Source organism: Gymnodraco acuticeps, unplaced genomic scaffold, assembly GCF_902827175.1.
Source record: "Gymnodraco acuticeps unplaced genomic scaffold, fGymAcu1.1, whole genome shotgun sequence".
Classification (NCBI taxonomy): domain Eukaryota; kingdom Metazoa; phylum Chordata; class Actinopteri; order Perciformes; family Bathydraconidae; genus Gymnodraco; species Gymnodraco acuticeps.
The window spans coordinates 35,784-57,500 of NW_022991100.1; the positions used below are offsets into that span (position 1 = coordinate 35,784).

A 21,717-nucleotide genomic window follows, 5' to 3' on the forward strand; every position below is an offset into this window, starting at 1 on the left:
CTAGCGAGAAGTGTATATTGTACTTTTAGAATCCACGTCCAGTGGATGTGTAGGATCAATAGTTTGATAGATATTACGAAGATGATCTGAGGTCTCGCCAGGATAACGTGTATGCAGCTTCCATGTAAAGTTAGCGTGGGTGAAAACAGTTTTTCCGGTCTCGAAGTTTTCATAATAAAACCGGATATATTCCCTCACTGTCAAATGATTACACAGTGATATCTGCATTACTCATCCACTAAACAACATCAGTTTATCCTTATTAATTACACAATATTGATTGGTTTAAATGGTGTACAATGCTTTTGTGTTTTTAACCTTCGATTCAGAGAAACAAATAGGAGTTTAGACACTACAGTTTCCGAAGGCACTACACTACCCAGAATCCCCAGCTATCGTTTGGGACTACAACATCCGCCTTGCTTTACAAACCCCGTGATTAGTCATCAAGCCCTGTGATTGGATGTTGGAGTGGCAGTGCGGCAAGGTTACGCCGAGCGTCAAACAGCTCTTTGAAATGGAATGGAGCCACGGCAGACTTTACAAAACTGGAATTGGAATCCTAGGCTCCTTCAGCTTTTGCCATTCTTTACTCCGAAAAAATATTTGTTTCTCCGAATCGAAGGGGAAAAATACAAAAACACACAATTTAAACCAATCAATGTTGTGTAATTAACAAGGATAATCTGGTGTTTTTTAGTCGATATCACTGTAAAATCAATCCACAGTAAGGGGAATACTTACTTCCGGTTGTACAATTCTCCGTTATCCAATGGGAATGGACGCTCACATTGCCTTTAAGGGCAGCAGACACAAACGAATGCCGTGCTTCCATGAGCGTCAAATCCCGCCACAGATGGGAATACATTGCAATCAGTTGAAAGCTATAATTTGCGTCTCTTTATGAAGCTGAAGGAGCCTAGGAGCGTCACAACTGGACGCCACGGACACTGACCAAACGTCGCTCCTGGACGATTATGGAGTGAGAGTGTGTTACACACACACACACACACACACACACACACACACACACACACACACACACACACACACACACACACACACACACACACACACACACACACACACACACACACACACACACACACACACACACACACACACACGATTTAAACGCAGACTTCTGTTCCTCCATGTTTCGTTGTTATCGTTTCACTGAGCGGACCCGCCACTTTTTTTCAAACGCTCCCTTTTCTGGTCCATCTGCGGCGGTAATAGGAGGCTGCCGCATACCTAAAAATAATCTTCGTAATATCTATCATACTATATATCCTACATATCGACTGGACGTGGATTCTAAAAGTACAATATACACTTCTCGCTAGAAATCTAATCAAAAAGCGTTTTAATGGCCAAACTATCCTACAATTTAGGATTTTACAGAGAAGGTTATTTGTGTGTAAACGACCATCTGTAACGTTTGTATTCAACGGGAGCAGGACGTATTAAGCGCTTGAACAAACATATTTGGTCGTAATAATTGGGCCTGAAAAATCGGCATAATTGGTCGTATGAGTTGGAGGACTTGTTGCTACAATCAATCAATCAACAACTTTATTAATCCCTCAAGGGGCAATTGGTTATGAGCAGTTTATGTCATGTACACAGGCAGGAACATACAGGAAGAAAACATCAGATAAATACGATCAGATATTGTTCCAGAGCAGCTGCACCTCTTCCTGTGCGCAGATATAAAGACACGACAGCATGTGAGATGTTCAGAGAGACGGAAGAGAGACGCTCTACCTAAACTATTTCCCAACATAATAAAGTATACGTATATCTATAAAGTATCTATCTCTACCTGTCATGGATCACCTGCTGCTGCTGCTGCTGCTGCTGCTGCTGTGGAGCTCAGGTAGGACTTTTTTCTTTTTCCTTTATTTACCCAGGTGAATCCCATTGAGATCATTGATCTCTTTTTCAAGGGAGACCTGCTCAAATAGGTTCCACATGAAACATACAAACATAAACAGAACAACAAAAAGGACATCTTACAGCATCATTACAGGGATTACAATTTACAATAACTATCCACATGAACAGGTACCAACAGCTTCCGATTGAGTAGCATCCAACCAAGTTTTAAAAACATTTAGAGGCACCGGATTGCTCAGTTTCCATTTCAATTGCAGACTATTCCAAGACAGAGGAGCTGCGCATCTAAAAGCTGTCTTCCCTAAGACAGTCCTAGCAGTTGGCACATTTAATAAAACCACAGCATGCGATCTCAGGCAGTAGCCACTTACAATTCACCGTGAGATCAGGGAGCAGATGTAGGATGGAACGTTATTAAAAAACCCAGAGCAAACGGCGTGAAGCTGTTTATTCTGTTCTTCTTGTGGTAAATATACAGATATATTTGAATTCAACATCCAATCAATGTATTTATATCCTGTTACATTTAGACCGTGGGTTTTGAAGCCCCTACAACCTAGTGGTTAAAACACATTATTGCATTTTATTATTAGATATTAATAGGATCCCTATAAAGTATATTCATTACTCGTTATTCTCTACTAATAGCTAATTAAAGACTGTATATATACCTCCAGCAATGTTAACTATGTTGAAGCACTTACTTACTTTAACTGATATTATACATATGTATTATACTCTTATAAGATGTAAGTAGATAGTATAAGAAATGTGCAGAATGACAGTTTAATGGTGGAGTATACACACATATTGATAGATGTCTTGTAATGCGCTGTTGAGGAACCTGCGACCCAGGTTTTTCATTCATTGCATAACTACACCGTAGTTGTGTATAATACAACCCGGTATCACGGCAAGACGTGAACATGTGACGATTTACCATGCTGGGAGACGTGAAGATGTCACGATTTCGTCCCCTTCAAACGTGACAGCTACACGGTATTGTTAACCCATGTTAACCAGTGGAGAAATAACCGGAAATACCAAGAAAATGCTACCCCGACGTAATGATTTATTTTTTAATAGTCACACTCGATTACGGCGATTTTCTTGTTGCCCCAGCTGGTCGACACCTCATTTAGCAGAAACAAAGGCTACATTAATGTATTAAATCGATGTTAATCCGTGCGTGTGGATGTGGAATTAACGGACGTGACGTTGTGCGATTGAGTTGCCAAGTAACAGCTTCGGTTCATGTTAATTTACAAACTATTCAACTACAACCGTAGTTATATTTAAAAACATGTTAGAAGGCCTCACGAAATACTTTAATGCACATTAAAATGTAAATGTGAAGGAATGTGTGTATAACAAAATACATCGGTCATTAAACAAAACCGGAAACAGACGTAGGCAAGATCCTCAGCTCGATGATTGGATGGTTCTCCGCAATGCATGCTGGGATTTTGTGTTTATGTGATGTGAAATCTGAAAACGTTTTTTAAAAATACAATAATACTTTATTCCGAGTGTGCTTGCTTTTCTCTTTGAATGTCATCACATAACGGCATTGTAATACACGGTTCGGCTGCATTAAATATGACATATCTGCCGTAATTCTCTATTTATAGAGCCCTGCTGAGAAGACTTCTAGACAAACAGGAGAACTGCCGCCAAAACTGAAGATGTGACGTGGATCATAAATATATAAGCAATTATACAACATCTTACATTTCTTTTCACACAATGCGTCTCCTTGCAGTATCAACACTAATACGGCTGACTTTTATATTTGATCCAATTGGTAGATAGGCTGTATTTACACCATAACGGTGCACAGCTGATAGAAAGGCACATCTGGTGGTTAAAGCACGTTATTGAATTTTATTATTTTATTATTAGATATTAATAGGATCCCTATAAAGTATATTCCTTACTCATTATTCTCTACTAATAGTTCATTAAAGACTGTATATAATGACTAGTTTGCACATCCCTTTCAAGATTTCAAGATTTTCTAAGCTAAGGTTTATTGACATATCATATACACAACTACTGTGTAGTTATGCAATGAATGAAAAACTTGGGTCGCAGGTTCCTCAACAGCGCATTACAAGACATCTATCAATATGTGTTTATACTCCACCATTAAACTGTCATTCTGCACATTTCTTATACTATCTACATACATCTTATAAGAGTATAATACATATGTATAATATCAGTTTAATAATAAACAAATAAGTGCTTAAACATAGTTAACATTGCAGGAAAGCAATATATTAGACGTTAAGTACTTTGTCAGGCTTAATATTTATCTGTAGATACAAATGTCACTGTGTGTGCTGTGTGCTCTGCATGTGTGACCATTAAAGAATCAGAATCAGAATACCTTTATTAGTTCCACAGAGGGGAAATGTGCAGCGTTACAGCAGGAAAGAGCCACAGACAGCTTAGTGTTGCATATCTTACATGCGTTAAAAAAGTACTAAGTTAGAATAAAATAAACAATATGCTAAAAAAGTACTAAGTTATAATATAATAAACAATATGCTAAAAAAAAGATAAAAAGTTACATAATTTTCAAAAATACAGATCAAAAACAAAACGGCATATATATTGATTTAGTGGCCAGGTATAAATTACACAGTTATTAATGGCATATATATATTGCACATATTGCACAAAGTTGGTTTGTATTTAGCAGCAAGGGGTGTTATAGTCTGTGTTGTGGTGTGTGTAGGAGGGTCTACTAGGGGCAGTGCTGGTTGTAAAGTCTGACCGCTGCAGGAAGGAAGGACCTGCGGTTTCAAGAGGGTTTCATCCCTCCATATTCTTCTTAAAGCTTTTTTCTTATTCAAAAGAAGACCTTAACCTAAAGTACTCTTTAATGTTTAAATTAAGCCTTATTAGTTTGTCTGTTTTGCACATCCTCCTATTAATATCTAATAATAAAATAATACAATTCAATAACGTGCTTTGACCACCAGGTGTCCCTTTCTATCAGCTGTGCACGGTTATGGTTTAAATACAGCCTATTGTGGTGACCACCTATTAATACACTGGGACATAATTCATACATGGAACTACAGTTGGGGCTATTGTTCCCACACGGACATGTTATGTGTTTACAATATATGTTGTGTGCCCTCCTGACTTCACTCTCTTGTCGTCCCGGGCTGCGACCCAACAACATCTACATTTCTGCTGCTCATTAAAGCAAGCTTTGTACCTCCATTGCACCGCCTCCGACTCCCTATCTCTCGGCACTACATTGGTGACCCTGACAACGTCTCGTGAAGTTTCCGGGACGGACCCGAACATGGCGAAAAGCGCTGTTTTTCTCGTTATGCCAGAGATTGTTGGAGACGTCCGTGGCTGCCATGGGCACACGGACTGAGGCTCGGTGCGCCCCCCGCGGAATGGCTGAGGACGTCACTCGCCATTCCCGCATCGTCTCGACACTGGAGGACAGCGGGCCTTCCATCTACACGGAGACGATGCACGACCTGCTGGGTAGGGGAGAGAACCAGACTCCTTCCACGTGGGGTTGTTTCTTCGGGGCGTGCGGCCGCAAGTCCAGGCTGCGCTAGCTATCGACGACTAGCAGCTAACCACGTTAGCTAACGGCTACGGCTAGCAGCTACCGATGGCTGCCAGCTAGCTGCTAACAGCTATCGATCCTTTTGAGCTTTTTTTCTGGTGCCGGAGAGGAGGTTCGACCAGCCGGTTGACCTCATGTGGACACTCTCACATTTTTCACCACCTCCACGGCGGTTCCAGACGCCACTCACGTTTTCATCGACGCCTGGGTGGTGCACTCCTGGACCCCGTCTCGCCTCGACGGTTTTGGTCGTCGCCCATGCTGCCATCGGCCCGTGGGTGGCGCGCTCCGGAGCCTGTCTGGCCTCTCCTGCCTTCCGGGGATATCCAGACGCCACTCACGTTCATCGGCGCCTGGGTGGCGCACTTCTGGACCCCCTCTCGCCTCGACAGTTCCGGACGTCGCCCATGCTCCATCGGCCCATGGGTGGCGCGCTCCGGGACCCTGTCTGGCCTCTCCTGCTTCCCGGGGATGCCTCGACATCTGCTGAGGACTTCATGCCCGCCGCCACGGCACGTCTGCCTGCGGCCGGGTTGCTCTCCTGCTTCCCGGGGATACCTCGACACCTGCCGAGGACTTCGTGCCTGCCGCCGTTGCACGTCTGCCTGCGGCCGGGCTGCGCTCCTTCCTCCCGGGGGGACTGCTCCTCTCTTCCGGGGATACCTCGACGCCTGCCGAGGGCTTCGTGCCCACCGCCGTTGCGCAACCCGGCCTGCGGCCGGGTTGCGCTCTTTCCTGCTGGGTGTAAGAGAATATTTTCATCTGATCTGTTTATAGAGTTTCTTATTGTTTTATAGAATCTGTGATACTGCAAACATCTGCTTGTAGTCAGTCAAAGACTCCTGTGTAGGTTGAGGCTTGTCTGGATCTCTTTGAGACAAGTAGACTATTGTCTCACATCTGCTACTAATTAGGTATACGCGGGCTTTCTGGGAGCCCGCCTCTCCTCGTGTTGGTTAGATGTTTTGTGTCTTTTGGGGCAGAGATTACCTTGGTGGAGCACAAGGACAGTGTGAAACTAGGATGATCTCCCGGCCGTATGTAATTGTCTGTCTCTCAATAAATATCAGTGTATTGACAGGTGAATCCAGTTTCCCTCATTTGATGATGCGCTCAACATTGCTGCAAAGAAGTTTTAACTTCACACTGGGTTCTCCGCGACACCTACTGCGGCCCCCGGTGTGGGTGCCCTCGCCCTCGTTAGGGCCCCTGCCCTCTCCTGCGGCCCCCTTTCGTGGCCCGTTCCATGGCCCGGTCCTCACCTGCGGCCCCACCCTCCTCGGCCTCTGTGGTGCTTCCTCCACGGACGCGAGGATTTTTTTTTGCCATGTTTGAATTCTGGGGGGGCTTGTGTGGTGACCACCTATTAATACACTGGGACATAATTCATACATGGAACTACAGTTGGGGCTATTGTTCCCACACGGACATGTTATGTGTTTACTATATATGTTGTGTGCCCTCCTGACTTCACTCTCTTGTCGTCCCGGGCTGCGACCCAACAACATCTACATTTCTGCTGCTCATTAAAGCAAGCTTTGTACCTCCATTGCACCGCCTCCGACTCCCTATCTCTCGGCACTACACTATCTACCAATTGGATCAAATATAAAAATCAGCCGAATTAGTGTTGATACTGCAAGGAGACGTATTGTGTGAAAATAAATGTAAGATGTTGTTTAATTGCTTATATATTTATGATCCACGTCACATCTTCAGTTTTGTCGGCAGTTCTCCTGTTTGTCTAGAAGTCTTCTCAGCACGGCTCTATAAATAGAGAATTACGGCAGATATGTCATATTTAATGCAGCCGAAACCGTGTATTACAATGTCGTTATGTGATGACTTTCAAAGAGAAAAGCAAGCACACTCGGAATAAAGTATTATTGTATTTTTTAAAAACGTTTTCAGATTTCACATCACATAAACACCATTTCCCAACGTGCATTGCGGCTAAACCATCCAATCACCGAGCTGAGGATCTTGCCTACGTCTGTTTCCGGTATTTGTTAATGACGATGTGCTGTGAGATGTGAGACTGTAATTACACAGGGGAAAATAACGTATCTATGCCACAATTTTGCGGATTTTGTTAAACTAATACGTTTGCGCTGTGGACCAACACTATACATTGACGGGGAAGGGGGTAGCAATAAAGATAACACCATTAAACAGTTACACAACATAACAGAAATAATATCGATAGCAGCGTCCCTAGCAACCACCTTGGTAACAATGAAAACGTTATGGACGCAATTTCCTGAAGTAATCTTCGTAATAACTAGCAAACTAAAGATCATGTCAATCCACTGCACACATAATCTGAAATAACAACTAATATTTCTCGCATCAAATGACATCAAAACGCATTTTAATGGCCAAACTAACTTTAAAATAGGCATTTTACACCGAGAATAAAACGAAGGTCGGCCATGTTTTTTTTTTCTGCAGGGAGAAATTTGAAGATCACGTGACATAGTCGCCAGCCATTGGAATGAATGGTGAAAAAAAACGTAGGGATCTTACCATTTCAGAGGCGTTTTTGTATAAATACTACGTCCCAAGTTGTAGACCAACGTAGTTATTACACGTTTAGATGTGAGACTGGGTTGGACACACACACACACACACACACACACACACACACACACACACACACACACACACACACACACACACACACACACACACACACACACACACACACACACACACACACACACACACACACACACACACACACACACACACACACACACACACACACACACACACACACAGTGCCATCCCTCCCTACAGGCAGATCGTGGGGCCTCGCGGATGGAGCCTCAACTGACCCGCAAATGCGGCGCAACCAGTGGCGTTTTTATATGTACAAAAGTGGTGGGGCACAAAACACGTAGATGTCTATAAGCTTCTGCAGTGAGGTTCATGGCTTCACTGGCACTGATTCTTCAGGTTTACAAATATTATATTTTGACCTAAATCAAAATATAATATTATTTTCAAAAGCTTTTTTAGTCTGATGCTTCGATTAATTTTAAACGGACAGTTCAACAAAAGGATACCCAAAAAAATGTAATTTTATCATTTAAATATTGAATTGTTCTCTCTTAGTAAGATCCCATTTTCAATAAAATGGTGGTCTTACCTTGACTTGAAGATGAAGTCCATTTGCCTATCCTTCTGGACAAAAATCTCTTTTACTTTTTTGTAAAAGTCCTCCTTATGTTCTTGTAGTTTCAAAAGTCTATCATAAATCTAATCTAATCAATAGATTTATGATTCGAAAATTATAAAAGTAGGGTAGACATGTGGATATTATCCGGCTGAACAAAACGTGCATTTATCTAACAGGTACGTTTCCCACAGATCTTATTTGGAGCTATTTTCTAAAATCCTATGGAGAAATCTCATTGCTTTTTTGTCGAGGGAAGCCATGCGCAGCTTACTTCCTGGTTTTAGGATGCGTCTCTCATCCGGGTTGCGTTCCAATAGTCCATTTAGCTTAGGAACCTTCCTAACCAAGTGAAATGACACGGAAGTACGTCACTGGCAGCCATGATAAGTGCCGTTCCAATTCTCCAAATGAAAGGAAAGGAGGTTTCAAACTTCCTTTATAACCTCCTTTAGCTTAGGAACCACTGGACCTCCCTTACCGAAAGGAGAGGAGAAAATGCTGCCCCACAATGCATTGCAGCCGCAGCATTTGGCGTCACACAACAGTCGGCCGTTCACGGAAACAAACGATTAGGACGGAGAAGTTATAGGCTATCATGAAAGTTATGGTGCTTATTAAGCATTTTAAAACGTAAGTGGTAAGTTGCCAAAGTGCTTTGTTTTGAACGTTCATCAGTATTATAATCAAAAAGAGAAATATGAATGTTAGTTTTTACTGAAATGATCAAATAAAGTCAACATTTCACTGTCTTTACTGAGCTGTGTGGAGTTTGTTCAACTTTTAAAAGATGTTTGAATGGTGATATACACAGTGATAGGTGTTAAAGACTAACGTTTATAATAAATACATTTGTATTGATTTTTAAGATATTTTCATAGTTCATACAATCATACGTATTGGGATCATTTGTATTAATGTGGACCGGAGGGAGAGGGTGACGAGCATAAGTTTCACTTTCCTTTTTTATTTCAATTCCAACTTTGGTCATGAAGAATATGTTTCTCTGTTGTCCACGTTCATAAAGCATAAAGCAACAGCATCAGAGCACGGTGCAGAGTCTCTAGATGAGTTTACAGTAGTCCCTCGTTCTTATTAAACATCCATGTTGTAGTCCGCTATAGAAAACTGTAGTTTCCATAGTTCCCCCACAGCAGCAGACGCACATTCATGACGTCCGCTGCTGGCGCATGATAAACACGTCGGATAGTGAAAGTGCAGTCGGATTCTCTAAAGTACCGCAGTCTCTTCTCCTAAGTCCTTTTGAATTCTCCTATCCACTATCCCTTAACCCCGTGACGTTTCACTCAGAGGTCAAGGAATAGGAGATAGGGTTAGAACTTCATATTTCTCTTTTTGATTATAATACTGATGAACGTTCAAAACAAAGCACTTTGGCAACTTACCACATAGTTTTAAATATATCTTAATAAGCACCGTCAGACCCGGCGGCAGACATACGTCTCTGGGCGGGCATTTGATTTACCTGGGCGGGCCCACCCCCCGACCACCAGGCCCCACCCCCCGACCACCAGGCCCCACCCCATTTTAACGTAACATATGTGCATATATAGTTGCAGACAGATTTAGGCGTTATGTTTGTGCACGCAATGAAACCTTTTGAGCATAGGAAATGTACACATGTGCTCAGGATAGAGGCACAAAAATAACGCTACTTCAGCACCATGGATGGATTACCTATGAGTAATTTAAAACATTGAATTACATTACAGAAAAAAGCTGTGAGAATGTTGCATAATGTACTAAGAAAAAACAATGTATTGAGTCAAGGCTGTTAACATTTAAAGATTTAATAGAATATCAGACGGCTTTAGTTATGCAGCAAAAAACAGAATACTGCCAGAAAATATACAAATATAATATGCAAATGTATTTTAATTTCAGAGGATGAGCATCAGGAGGAAATTACATGTTAAACATCAGTTTGCACGAACTACTTTAAAGCAGAGGTGTGTCTCTTGGCGTAAAGAAGTGGAATTAAACAAATAACAAATAACAAATATATTGGCAAACATACAGTGAAAAGAACACACTGAAAAATACCCAATATTTTGTTCACATTAAAGCTTGAAAACAACGGCTTAGTCTACATCGTGATATGATTGTTTGCTACTTACACGATGTACTCAGGGTGGGCCTAATAAAGCTGTAGCCGACGTTTCCCAGATGAATGGAACCTCCTCAGCAACATCTCTTTCCACTCATTCTTGCATTTTTTTGTCAGGTCCTTCTCGAAACCAAGTTGGATTAAATTTGCTTTCCGAGTGTGAGACATGCTCCTTCGGTGCTCACTGAAAACGTTTTTCAGTGTGGAAAAAGAGTTCTCACATAAAGCTGTCGAAGCTCCAAAGGTAAGTGAAACCTTAAATGCGGTGAGAACACTTGGCATTGCCTCAAGCGTCGTGTGGAGATGACCAAGTATGTTTTTCAATGTCCATTTCCCATTCTCTGGTGGTGTGATGCTGTCCACGTGTTTCAGAATCAGCTTTTTGGCCACAATGAACTCAGCATCAACGAGCGTGGTTCCAGTCAGTTTAAGCAAAGGTTCCACTTTTTCGGGCTCCAGGAAGAAGCTGCTTTCCGGGTTGAGTGAAGCAATAGCCTCCATGAATGCGCTGTTTCGCTCTCCAAAGCGGCGCGCAATTTCTCCCGTAACTGCATCAATGCAGCTGTAAAACAGCCGCCGTTTCTCTGTCATCTGGTGGTTTTCTTGTGTTCCCACTCCCACTGTCTCTTCAACAACATAATCCTCCAAAGTTGTGTTAAGAGTTCGCCTTCTCTTGGTGGGACCGGGATGGATAGTATCATCCGCTCTCTCCTGTGCGCACTCACTCCACATCTCCGTGAACACCTTTTCGGTGCGCAGGGCCTCAACACACTCTTTGGCAGTGTTGACAAGCTGTACTGCCGTTTGAAGGTCCATTTCCTCTGACTGCATCATCCTGTTAGCTGGCTCAAGCAGGGACAATATCTTGCATATTATCTGGGTGTGGAATTTAAAGCTTGGCTTTAAAATTCTGCTCAGCAAGCCTGCTGCCTCCATCCTCAAGTCAGCTGGAAATGATGCAGAGTTTTCAACGTGTCGTAGTAGTTCCACTATATCCTGAAAAGATTTCAGAATAATCTGAACAGTGGCCAGGTGCCCTGTCCAGCGCTGTTCGAGTAAACGCTTCAGCGTGTTTCCCTGGTAATGTGCAGCAATGGTGGGCTTTCGTGTGAACTTGTAGAGGACATTACAGATGTTGAATAAATCCTCAATCGCTCTCTCACCGGACATGGCGTGAACAACGACCAAGTGCAGCTGGTGGTTGAAGCAGTGCACATATGGGATTTCTCTGCCCAGTTCATCTTGAAGGAGTCTTTGAACCCCACCGTGTCTCCCCGACATAAGACTTGCTCCATCGTATACCTGGCTGAGAATTGTGTCTGTGCTCAGGCCAGCTTTGCGTATTTCATCAATGAGTGTCGTGTGAGGGTTTTTGCATCACCTGCAACTGCTGTGGCGATTGTCAAGAGCCTCTCTTTTATGACATAGTTCTCATCAACAAAACGCAGTACAATTGAAATGTTTTCACAGCCTGTTGGGTCTCGGGTTCCATCCATTTTGACAGTGTAAAAGGAGTCGCCTATTTCCTCAACAATATGCTCCGTTACAACTTTGCTCATCAGGTCAATTATTTCGTTTTGTATATCATGGCTTATGTAGGTAGCATTTTTGGGAATGGTGGGGGCAATTTTCGCGAGTTCTGGGTCCTTTTCGATGGTATACTCAAACAATGACAAAAATAACCCACTGCCAGACTTGGACATACACTCTAAAGAGTCGTGGTCACCTCGGAAAGGAAGATTGCTGGTAGAGAGAAAAGTCACAATGTCAATAATGGAGCCCACGTAATATTTGTTACGAGCCAGCTGATCTTTGTTGACAAGAGTTGTGATTTCCTGACCAGTCTCGATGCGCATTTGTTTTTCTCTCCACAATTTCTCACAGACTAAATGTTCCTTGGAAGAGCTGTGTTTGCTAAGACCCGTGCCCTTTTGTAAGGCATGCTTCCAGTCTTTGAAGCCTTTTATGGTGAACGATGCGTCATGATGATGAGCCTTAAACTTTCTGCATGGGAAACAGTACGCAGCATCGCCTTTTACGGAGTATTCAAGCCAGGGTCGGTTTTGGTACCATGAGCTGGCAAAACTACGTTTTTTCCCGGAGAAGAGCCGAGAGGGGAAACTATCCAGGACTACCTGTTTTGGTGTATCCACGCCAAGGTCCTCTGGAACTAGAAAACTAAAATCTCCAAGATCACGAGCGTTTAGAATGGGAGCTGGGCCTGGGCTGCTAAAGGTTGAACTGCTGCTCCTGCCCGGCCCCGAAGAGGCTTCGTCTGACAACGTTGACTCGGGACCTGGTGGTGGAGAAGGAATAGGTGGCGGGAGACACGTCAAGTTGCCAGCATCTGGTGCTGAGTTGTCAGTGCCACAATCCTTTTGTGAGCTCTTATTGTTCGTGAACCACTTCCTAATATCCATTGTTGCCGATACATATAAAAAAGGATAATAGCCTAGCCAAACTAACCGCCACAGTAAACTGACAGGCTGCTGTGACGCGTCTCATTTAAAAAAAAAAACACACACAACTCAACCCCGCGAAAAACCAGTCTCGCGCACAGAGATTCATTCAGAATTTCATAGCAAAATAAAAAAATTATATTATACTAATGTTTCAACATAGTTTAATACAAAAATAAATGGTATGACAAAGCCCTACAAATAACAACAATAAACATAATAATACAAACATTTAAAAAATATTTTTATATAATTTTTTTTAATCAGCCCTGATTTCTCATGGGCGGGCCCAAATCCTGAATGGGCGGGCCCGGCCCCATGGGGCCCGCCCATGACGCCGGCCCTGAGCACCGTAACGTTCATGATATCATTTCTCGGTCCTAATCGGTTGTTTCCGTGACTGTTGTGATGGCAAATGCTGCGGCTGCAATGCATTGTGGGAAAGCATTTTCTCCTCTCCTTTCGGTGATGGAGGTCCAGTGGTCCCTAAGCTAAAGCAGGTTATAAAGGAAGTTTGAAACCTCCTTTCCTATCATTCTAGAGAATTGGAACGGCACTTATCATGGCTGCCACTGAGGGACTTCCGGGTTATTTCACTCCGTTAGGAAGGTTCCTAAGCTAAATGGACTATTCAACTTCAGCCCAAGTCTTAGACAGTGAGAGGGAGGGGCTTGATCGGGTTTTGTCCCACATGGCTCAAAACGTCTCAATAGGCACACACTGTAGACACTAATTAGAGGAACACAGACTAAAACAGCAATGTACAGACGAATCAGATGATTAAACATGATCTTAAAATATATTTTATATATATATATTTTTTTTGGTAATCATTATTTTTAATACTTTCTGCTGAGGCTGTGCCCCACCTGCTCCTAATGGCCAGTCGCCACTGGGCGCAACTATGCACTTATGCGGCGCAATTAGTGTAGGTGCGGCACACATGATTTGATGCATATATGCATCAAATCATGTGTGCCGCACCTACACAGTACACCTATATGTGTGTGCATATATACATGCACACACATATACTCAACACACATACATGCAGAGACACACACACACACACACACACATGCACAAACCAGACGTGTTGAATGTGTGTCAACGCAGCCCCCTGCAGTTGTTCTGGGGTACTGCACCAGCTCATGAATATTCACACTGTGGAAGGAATCAATGTGTGTGTAAGTATGTGTGTAACCAGTGTGTGTGTGTGTGTGTGTGTGTGTGTGTGTGTGTGTGTGTGTGTGTGTCTGTGTTCATGTGTGTTTCTGAAGGTAAATGTCTGTCTGTTTGTGTGTGTGTGTGTGTGTGTGTGTGTGTGTGTGTGTGTGTGTGTGTGTGTGTGTGTGTGTGTGTGTCTGAGTGTGTGTATGTGTGTGTCTGTGTGTTTGTCTTTGTGGGACCGCTCTAACCACTGAGCAGAGGCATGGAAGCAAGTTTTAAGTGTGATCATGTGAAGAAACATGTTTCCTGAATGAACTGGTGCTTGAGCTCTAAATGAAGTGACTTGTGTTCTCTATATGAACATGCTGATCTCAGATTTAGTAAATGGTCAAATGGCTCCAGAGAGAGATCACTGAAGTGTTTCTGAGGTGATAGAAAACTGTACAAATCAACCTTGTGATTTCCCCTCAGAACTCCAGGCTGAAGGAGAACACAACTCAACAGGTAAGCTGCCAGTGTTATGACCCCCCCCCCCCCCTTAAAGTGATTAGAAACAACCCGTGGTCATCACATCATGCATCATGTCATTTAAAGACTGCTCCAATAACAGCTCATGACCAAAAGAGAAGCAGGATATTCTTGATATGCAAACTATCATCAGCTTTCCATCACTACTGATTCTAATGAATGATCCGTGAACGAGAGCATCTCTCAGAGTGGCAGTCGCTAAAGGTGGAGATCACTTTAAAGACTGTTCACAGAGCCAGGTATCTGGTTCCATTACACACCACGCACTATCACTACATCCAGCTTTCAATGCCATTTACATTCATGCACACAATGTACACAATATCATGTTTTTATTACTGCACATATTGTATATTTCATTCCAATTATATTTCAATGTGAACACTGCTATACTATACTACATTTCTTTATATTTGTAATGTTATTATAGTTTTCTTAAATAGTTTTCTATCTGTGTTTTGAATTTTAGTTTTACATTTATGTCTGCACCACAACACCAAGTCAAACTCCTCGTAGGTGTCGACCCACCTGGTGATAAACCTGGTTCTGGTTCTGATCTCTTTCCACCTCTGGTTCAGAAAGACCTCCAGTTTGACCAGAATAATGATGTACTCATTTCTCTGGTGCTTTCAGCTGTAACTCCATTGCTTGTATCATCATTTAGCCTTTAGGGGTTCATGATACAACATATTTATTTTAGTATTAATTATTACATTTTACATCTGCTGCAAGCAACTAAAGTACATGACTCTGCTGTTTCTCTTCAGAGCCTGTTTTCAGACTGGTGGGAGGAGAGAGTCGCTGTGCAGGAGCTCTGGAGCTGAACCAGGCGGGAGAATGGAGACCAGTGGGGAGCTCTTCCTCTCTCTGGACCCTGAAGGCAGCAGCAGTCGCCTGCAGAGAGCTCGACTGTGGCTCTCCTGTTTCTGTCGGAGAGAGAAAGAAGTCCTCAAAGAGACCTGTGTGGTGGATCTATCCTCCCTGTCTTCAGTTTGGATCTCGGAGGGAGTGTGCAGAATCACTTTTCTCTTCCAACATCGTGAATCTCACCTGCTCAGGTAAGCCCATCAGTGACACCACCAATGACATCATCTATCACATCTTCTAAAAAGGCTCCAGTAGCTCCCAGTGAAGACAGAAACACTGTTTGTCTCCTAACACCTCTCCATGATGTGTGTATATGAAACATGTCTGCTGCTTCAGGAGTCCGCGGGGCCAACCCGTCTGAAAGGACTCCTGCTTCAGCTCCACCTCTCTGAGCCTCTGGGTCCCACCAGCAGGTTCTCTGGGTTCCACCATAACAGCACCAAGACCTCCTGAACACAGCTTTAGAGGAGAGGAATCTGCATGTTGTATTGTTTGATAACCCGGTAAAGGGTTAACAGATGGATGCTAATTGTTAAGGTACATTCACACCGGACACAATGTGAATCTTAGAGCGTCGTGATTACATGTAAAGTCAACGCAGAGATTACAATTTTTTTTTGTATTATATTATTATAAAGCTACACTTACATGTGTAATTCATGAGAGTTCAATTTGTTCATCTTCTGAGTCAAATTCGCCTGACGCTGTCTCGCGTTAGCCAATCAGCAGTGAGGATCTCAGTCTGACGTCACTGACACTGACGTTGAATCAGGAAACCAGAACATCAGCCGTTAGCCGTTAGCTGTTAGCCGTTAGCCGTTAGCTGTCACAGCTCCTCATATCTGTTCAGAAACTGGAGAAAGTTATAAATATAGAAACCACAGACTGTCTGTGGCATGGAGACCACAGACAGTCTGTGGCATGGAGACCACAGACAGTCTGTGGCATGGAGACCACAGACTGTCTGTGGCATGGAGACCACAGACAGTCTGTGGCATGGAGACCACAGACAGTCTGTGGCATGGAGACCACAGACAGTCTGTGGCATGGAGACCACAGACTGTCTGTGGCATGGAGACCACAGACAGTCTGTGGCATGGAGACCACAGACTGTCTGTGGCATGGAGACCACAGACAGTCTGTGGCATGGAGACCACAGACAGTCTGTGGCATGTAGACCACAGACTGTCTGTGGCATGGAGACCACAGACTGTCTGTGGCATGGAGACCACAGACAGTCTGTGGCATGTAGACCACAGACTGTCTGTGGCATGGAGACCACAGACAGTCTGTGGCATGGAGACCACAGACAGTCTGTGGCATGGAGACCACAGACAGTCTGTGGCATGGAGACCACAGACTGTCTGTGGCATGGAGACCACAGTCTGTCTGTGGCATGGAGACCACAGACAGTCTGTGGCATGGAGACCACAGACTGTCTGTGGCATGGAGACCACAGACTGTCTGTGGCATGGAGACCACAGACAGTCTGTGGCATGGAGACCACAGACTGTCTGTGGCATGGAGACCACAGACAGACTGTGGCATGGAGACCACAGACAGACTGTGGCATGGAGACCACAGACAGTCTGTGGCATGGAGACCACAGTCGCTGCTTTGTTTCTGTCTGTGTGACGTTTTAAAGTGTCTCCTCAGTGTCTGCACACTTGTCAAAGCATGAAGACATGTTAGCAGGTCCGGTGTGAACGCAGCATTAGAGGGTGGTAGATGTAGATGTGAGGGTGACTGCAGTCTGTGCTGATATCAAGAAGTGTTCTGTTGTTCATCATGAACTCATGTTGGAACTGAGTCCAGTTTGAATCTGAAATATAGTTTAATCTCTCTCTTTCTCTCTGTGTTCTCTCCTCTGCAGACTCTGTCAGGCTGCTGGGGGGGACTGAGCTGTGCTCAGGCGGACTGGAGGTGAACTCTGACCCGTCTGACCCGTCCTGGTCCTCAGTGTGTGAGGCTGACTTTGACCAGCAGGATGCTCAGGTGGTCTGCCGGCAGCTGGGCTGTGGGGCTCCTTCAGTCCTCCAGGGGGCGCTCTATGGAGAAGGGGAGGCTCCAATGGGGACCAAAGAGTTCCAGTGTGGAGGCCATGAGTCTGCTCTCCTGGACTGTAGCTCAGCCTCAGAGAGAAGCACCTGCTCACCTGGCACAGCTGTTAGCCTCACCTGCTCAGGTAGATAGGAGCTGTGATTGGTTCATTCTGTTCTCATCAAACTCACTTTATTCTCTCTCTGATCTCTCTCTTGTTTCTCTGCAGAGCCTTATGAGGTCAGACTGGTGGGAGGATCCAGTCGCTGTGCAGGAGACCTGGAGGGGAAACATCAGGGAGAATGGAGACCAGTGAGGTATTACTCTCTAGATCTGGACGCTGTCTCTTCCTGGGAACTGGAGGATGCAGCAGTCGCCTGCAGAGACCTCGACTCTGCTGTTTCTGTGGGAAAGAAAGAGTCCTCAGAGAGACCTGCGTGGGACATCAGCTCTGCCTGTCTTCAGTCTGGATCTCTGAGGGACTGTGCACGATCATCTTCCTCTCGCTACATCGTGACTCTCATCTGCTCAGGTAAGCCCATCAGTCCCATCAAGTCATCTGTCTCTTTGTTTGTTAGAGGCCATTTTTCTAAAGGGAAGGTGAATGTGCTCTCTCTCTCTCCTCTCTCTCTCTCTCTCTCTCTCTCTCTCTCTCTCTCTCTCTCTCTCTCTCTCTCCTCTCTCGCTCTCCTCTCTCTCTCAGTCAGGTTGTGGCATGTTTATACATATTGGGCAGCAAGATGTGCCTTGTCTCCTTCTCCTAGGAAATACTTTCAGTCTTGAGAGGTCATCAACCTCCTTGAAACCTGGGATTACAGAGTTCAACTTGTTCCAGTAAACGCTCCTTACTTCGTTGAATGTTTGGCACTTCAGGAGGAAGTGCATCTCTGTCTCAGTCTCACCTGTCGTACAGTGACCACATATTCTGTTCTCTTTTGGTTGCCAGGATCTTTTGAGTCTTCCTGTTGCCAGTTTGTGGTCACTGAGCCTGTACTTGGTTAGGATCTGTCTCTGCTTTCTATCTCTGACAGTAGAGAGATATTCTGCCAGCTCATACTCTCTTTTTAGAGCCAGGTAACATTCTAATCTGCTTTGGCTTTTAGTTTCTTCTTCCCAATGTTGTAAATAGTTGTCTTTGCATTGTGTTATAATGCGTTTGACTGTGATTGGTGTTTGGAGAGCAGTGTTGTTGAGTGACTGGTCAGAGTGGCTCTGAGAGGGGGCAGCTAGCCTCAGCACCAGCTGACATAGGGGACTCTTCTCTGGGGTTAGCTCTTGGCTTTGGAGTGGAGGGTGTCTCGGGGGCTGGATCTAAGGTGGTTAAAGAATGCCAGTGCTCTCTTTTGAGTGTTAATGATCAGTGGGTATCTGCCTAATTCTGCTCTACATGCATTTGTTGGTGTTTTTCTCTGAACACGTAAAATATATCTGCAGAATTCTGCATGTAAAGACTCTGTTGGATGTTTGTCCCAGCGGGTATAGCTCTGGTGACTGAGTGGACCCCATACTTCACTACCGTACAGCGCAATGGGCTGGATCACACTATCAAAGATTTTGAGCCAGATTTTAATTGGAATTTGGACATTATAAAATGTTCTCTTAATTGCATTTAGAGCTCTTCTGGCTTTTTCACATTTTTCTTCTCCAATAAATTGATGTTTTCAAAGGCAATGAATAATCGCATTTAATAATCGCAATTACAATTATTGACCCAAATAATCGAGATTATGATTTTTGCCATAATCGAGCAGCCCTACCTGAGAGTTTAAAGAACACATTTATTTGGTTGTGGTCTCTTTCTCTCTCTCCAGACCTGCTGCTTCAGCCCAGCATCTCTGGGTCCTCCTCCATGTACGGGGTCTCCGGGGCCCAGCAGCAGGGGTTCCAGGCGTTCAGAGGCTCCAACTTCAGCATCAGCTGCTCCATCCAGCCTCAGTACCCAGGGGGCTCCTTCCTGCTCAGCTCCTCCACTGACAACTACACCCAGCCAGCTGTCAATCACAGCGCCCACTTCCTGTTCCCGGCTGCAGAACCCGCCCACCAGGTAACCAACAGCTGTGTTTATCACCTCTTTGTTTTTTCTCATAACTTCTCCTCTGAGAGCCGTCTGCTGTCCGTCACTCTCTCAGGTAAGCTCAGTGTTCACCTGTCTGTCTCTCACCTGTCTGTCTGTCTGTCTGTCTGTCACTGTCTCAGGTAAGCTCAGTGTTCACCTGTCTGTCTCTCACCTGTCTGTCTGTCTGTCTGTCACTGTCTCAGGTAAGCTCAGTGTTCACCTGTCTGTCACTCACCTGTCTGTCTCTCACCTGTCTGTCTCTCACCCGTCTGGCACTGTCTCAGGTGAGCTGTTACAGTTTATATGTAAGGGATAATGTGCAGCGAGGCGGTCATTCTGGGTGAAAGAACAGGCAGATCAGGATCTTGATCAGCCTGTTCTTTCAAGGGGGTCTTCATGAGGACCAAGTCGCTGCACATTATCCCGCTTATCACACGGCCACATTCTCAACAAAGTAACGACATGACTCCCAGTATTAATTGAAATGCTTTTATTGATTTAGAAAATGTTTTTATTGATTTAAATGTGTATTATTGATTTAAATTGACATGCATCCGCTAAGAAAAATAGTCCGTTGTTACTGTTTGAACTAACGTAGCAACGGCAGGAACTGCTTCGACAGCGTTTTTGAGGAGCTTTTTGATTACAGATTTGAAAACATCGTTGCTTGCTTTAAAAGTAGCACAATTCATTATGTTCAACCTTGGAGAGTATCTAGATATCCCTGCCCTAATGCCAAAGTAACTGCACACTGAATATGTGTCGCCGTTTGATGTCAGGACCGTTGAGTAAAAAGGACCGAAGCCCCGTGTTGAGGGTTTCTGCCCCGTAGCTGATCAGCCAGTCTTTAAATAGTTCCATAGCCCATAATGTGGTCCGTCTTTTCGCCTCTCTTACTTCTCCTGCGGTTTTCTTGTCCCTCTTGTCTTTTTCTTTTCTTCGCTGGGGACTCATCAGCCACTAACCATTCATCCAAATGACTGTGCTCTCCAAATATATTAAAATTAATATTAAAATCCTCCATGTTGCTCTCAGACGGGAGACAACGGAAAACTAAAGACAAGCAAACTGTATACAGTTCAATGGACCGGACTTCTTTCTGCAGATGTGAGCGTCCTTAACAACGGTCAATAAGTCCTTGACAGCGATCTGTACTACTGGATTAACAACGTGTCATGTACTCTGAATTGACCAATCAGAATTGAGTATTCAACTAAGCCATGTAATACGGCTATATAAAGTATATAGAACCTGGATCAGAACCTCTCCTCCAGTCGGGGTTTAAGTCTAGCTTACATTAGAGTCTGGACCTGAGTACTGACTGCTGGATGTAAGAGATACAGCAGCTTCTCCTACGGTCTGGAAACATGTCAGGCCACATATTAAAGTCTCACCAGAGGTCAAATCAGAGAGAGAGGAGTCTCCATGCTAAAGTGGCTTCAGGGTTCAGGTCTCTACAGAGTTTTTGCTGACTCTTGATGTGATGCTGTCCAGGTGTTCCATCAGATCCAGGTCCTTTTATCATCCGAGCCGTCGTCCTGCCGCTGACTCTTCTGCTGGTGACCGTCGGACTTTACTTCTACTGTAAGGTACTGAAACATGTTGTTGATCCACCACTGACTGAATGATGAGGTACTGAAATATGTTGTTGTTCCACTGACTGAATGATGAGGTACTGAAACATGTTGTTGATCCACCACTGACTGAATGATGAGGTACTGAAACATGTTGTTGATCCATCACTGACTGAATGATGAGGTACTGAAACATGTTGTTGATCCACCACTG

At 44.1% G+C, this 21,717-nt stretch overlaps 1 protein-coding gene across 1 annotated transcript in view; it reads left to right on the forward strand.

Moving 5' to 3' along the window:
• Positions 1 to 5,321: 5,321 nt before the first annotated feature.
• The window catches only part of LOC117560159 (scavenger receptor cysteine-rich type 1 protein M130-like), a 17,436-nt gene continuing 1,040 nt past the window's right edge, over positions 5,322 to 21,717 (forward strand). The window contains exons 1-6 of the mRNA XM_034236966.1: positions 5,322 to 5,415; positions 15,734 to 16,024; positions 17,707 to 18,018; positions 18,103 to 18,405; positions 19,904 to 20,002; positions 21,424 to 21,518. Coding sequence (XP_034092857.1) covers positions 5,322 to 5,415; positions 15,734 to 16,024; positions 17,707 to 18,018; positions 18,103 to 18,405; positions 19,904 to 20,002; positions 21,424 to 21,518 — 1,194 coding nt within the window. The remainder of the gene's footprint in view (positions 5,416 to 15,733; positions 16,025 to 17,706; positions 18,019 to 18,102; positions 18,406 to 19,903; positions 20,003 to 21,423; positions 21,519 to 21,717) is intronic.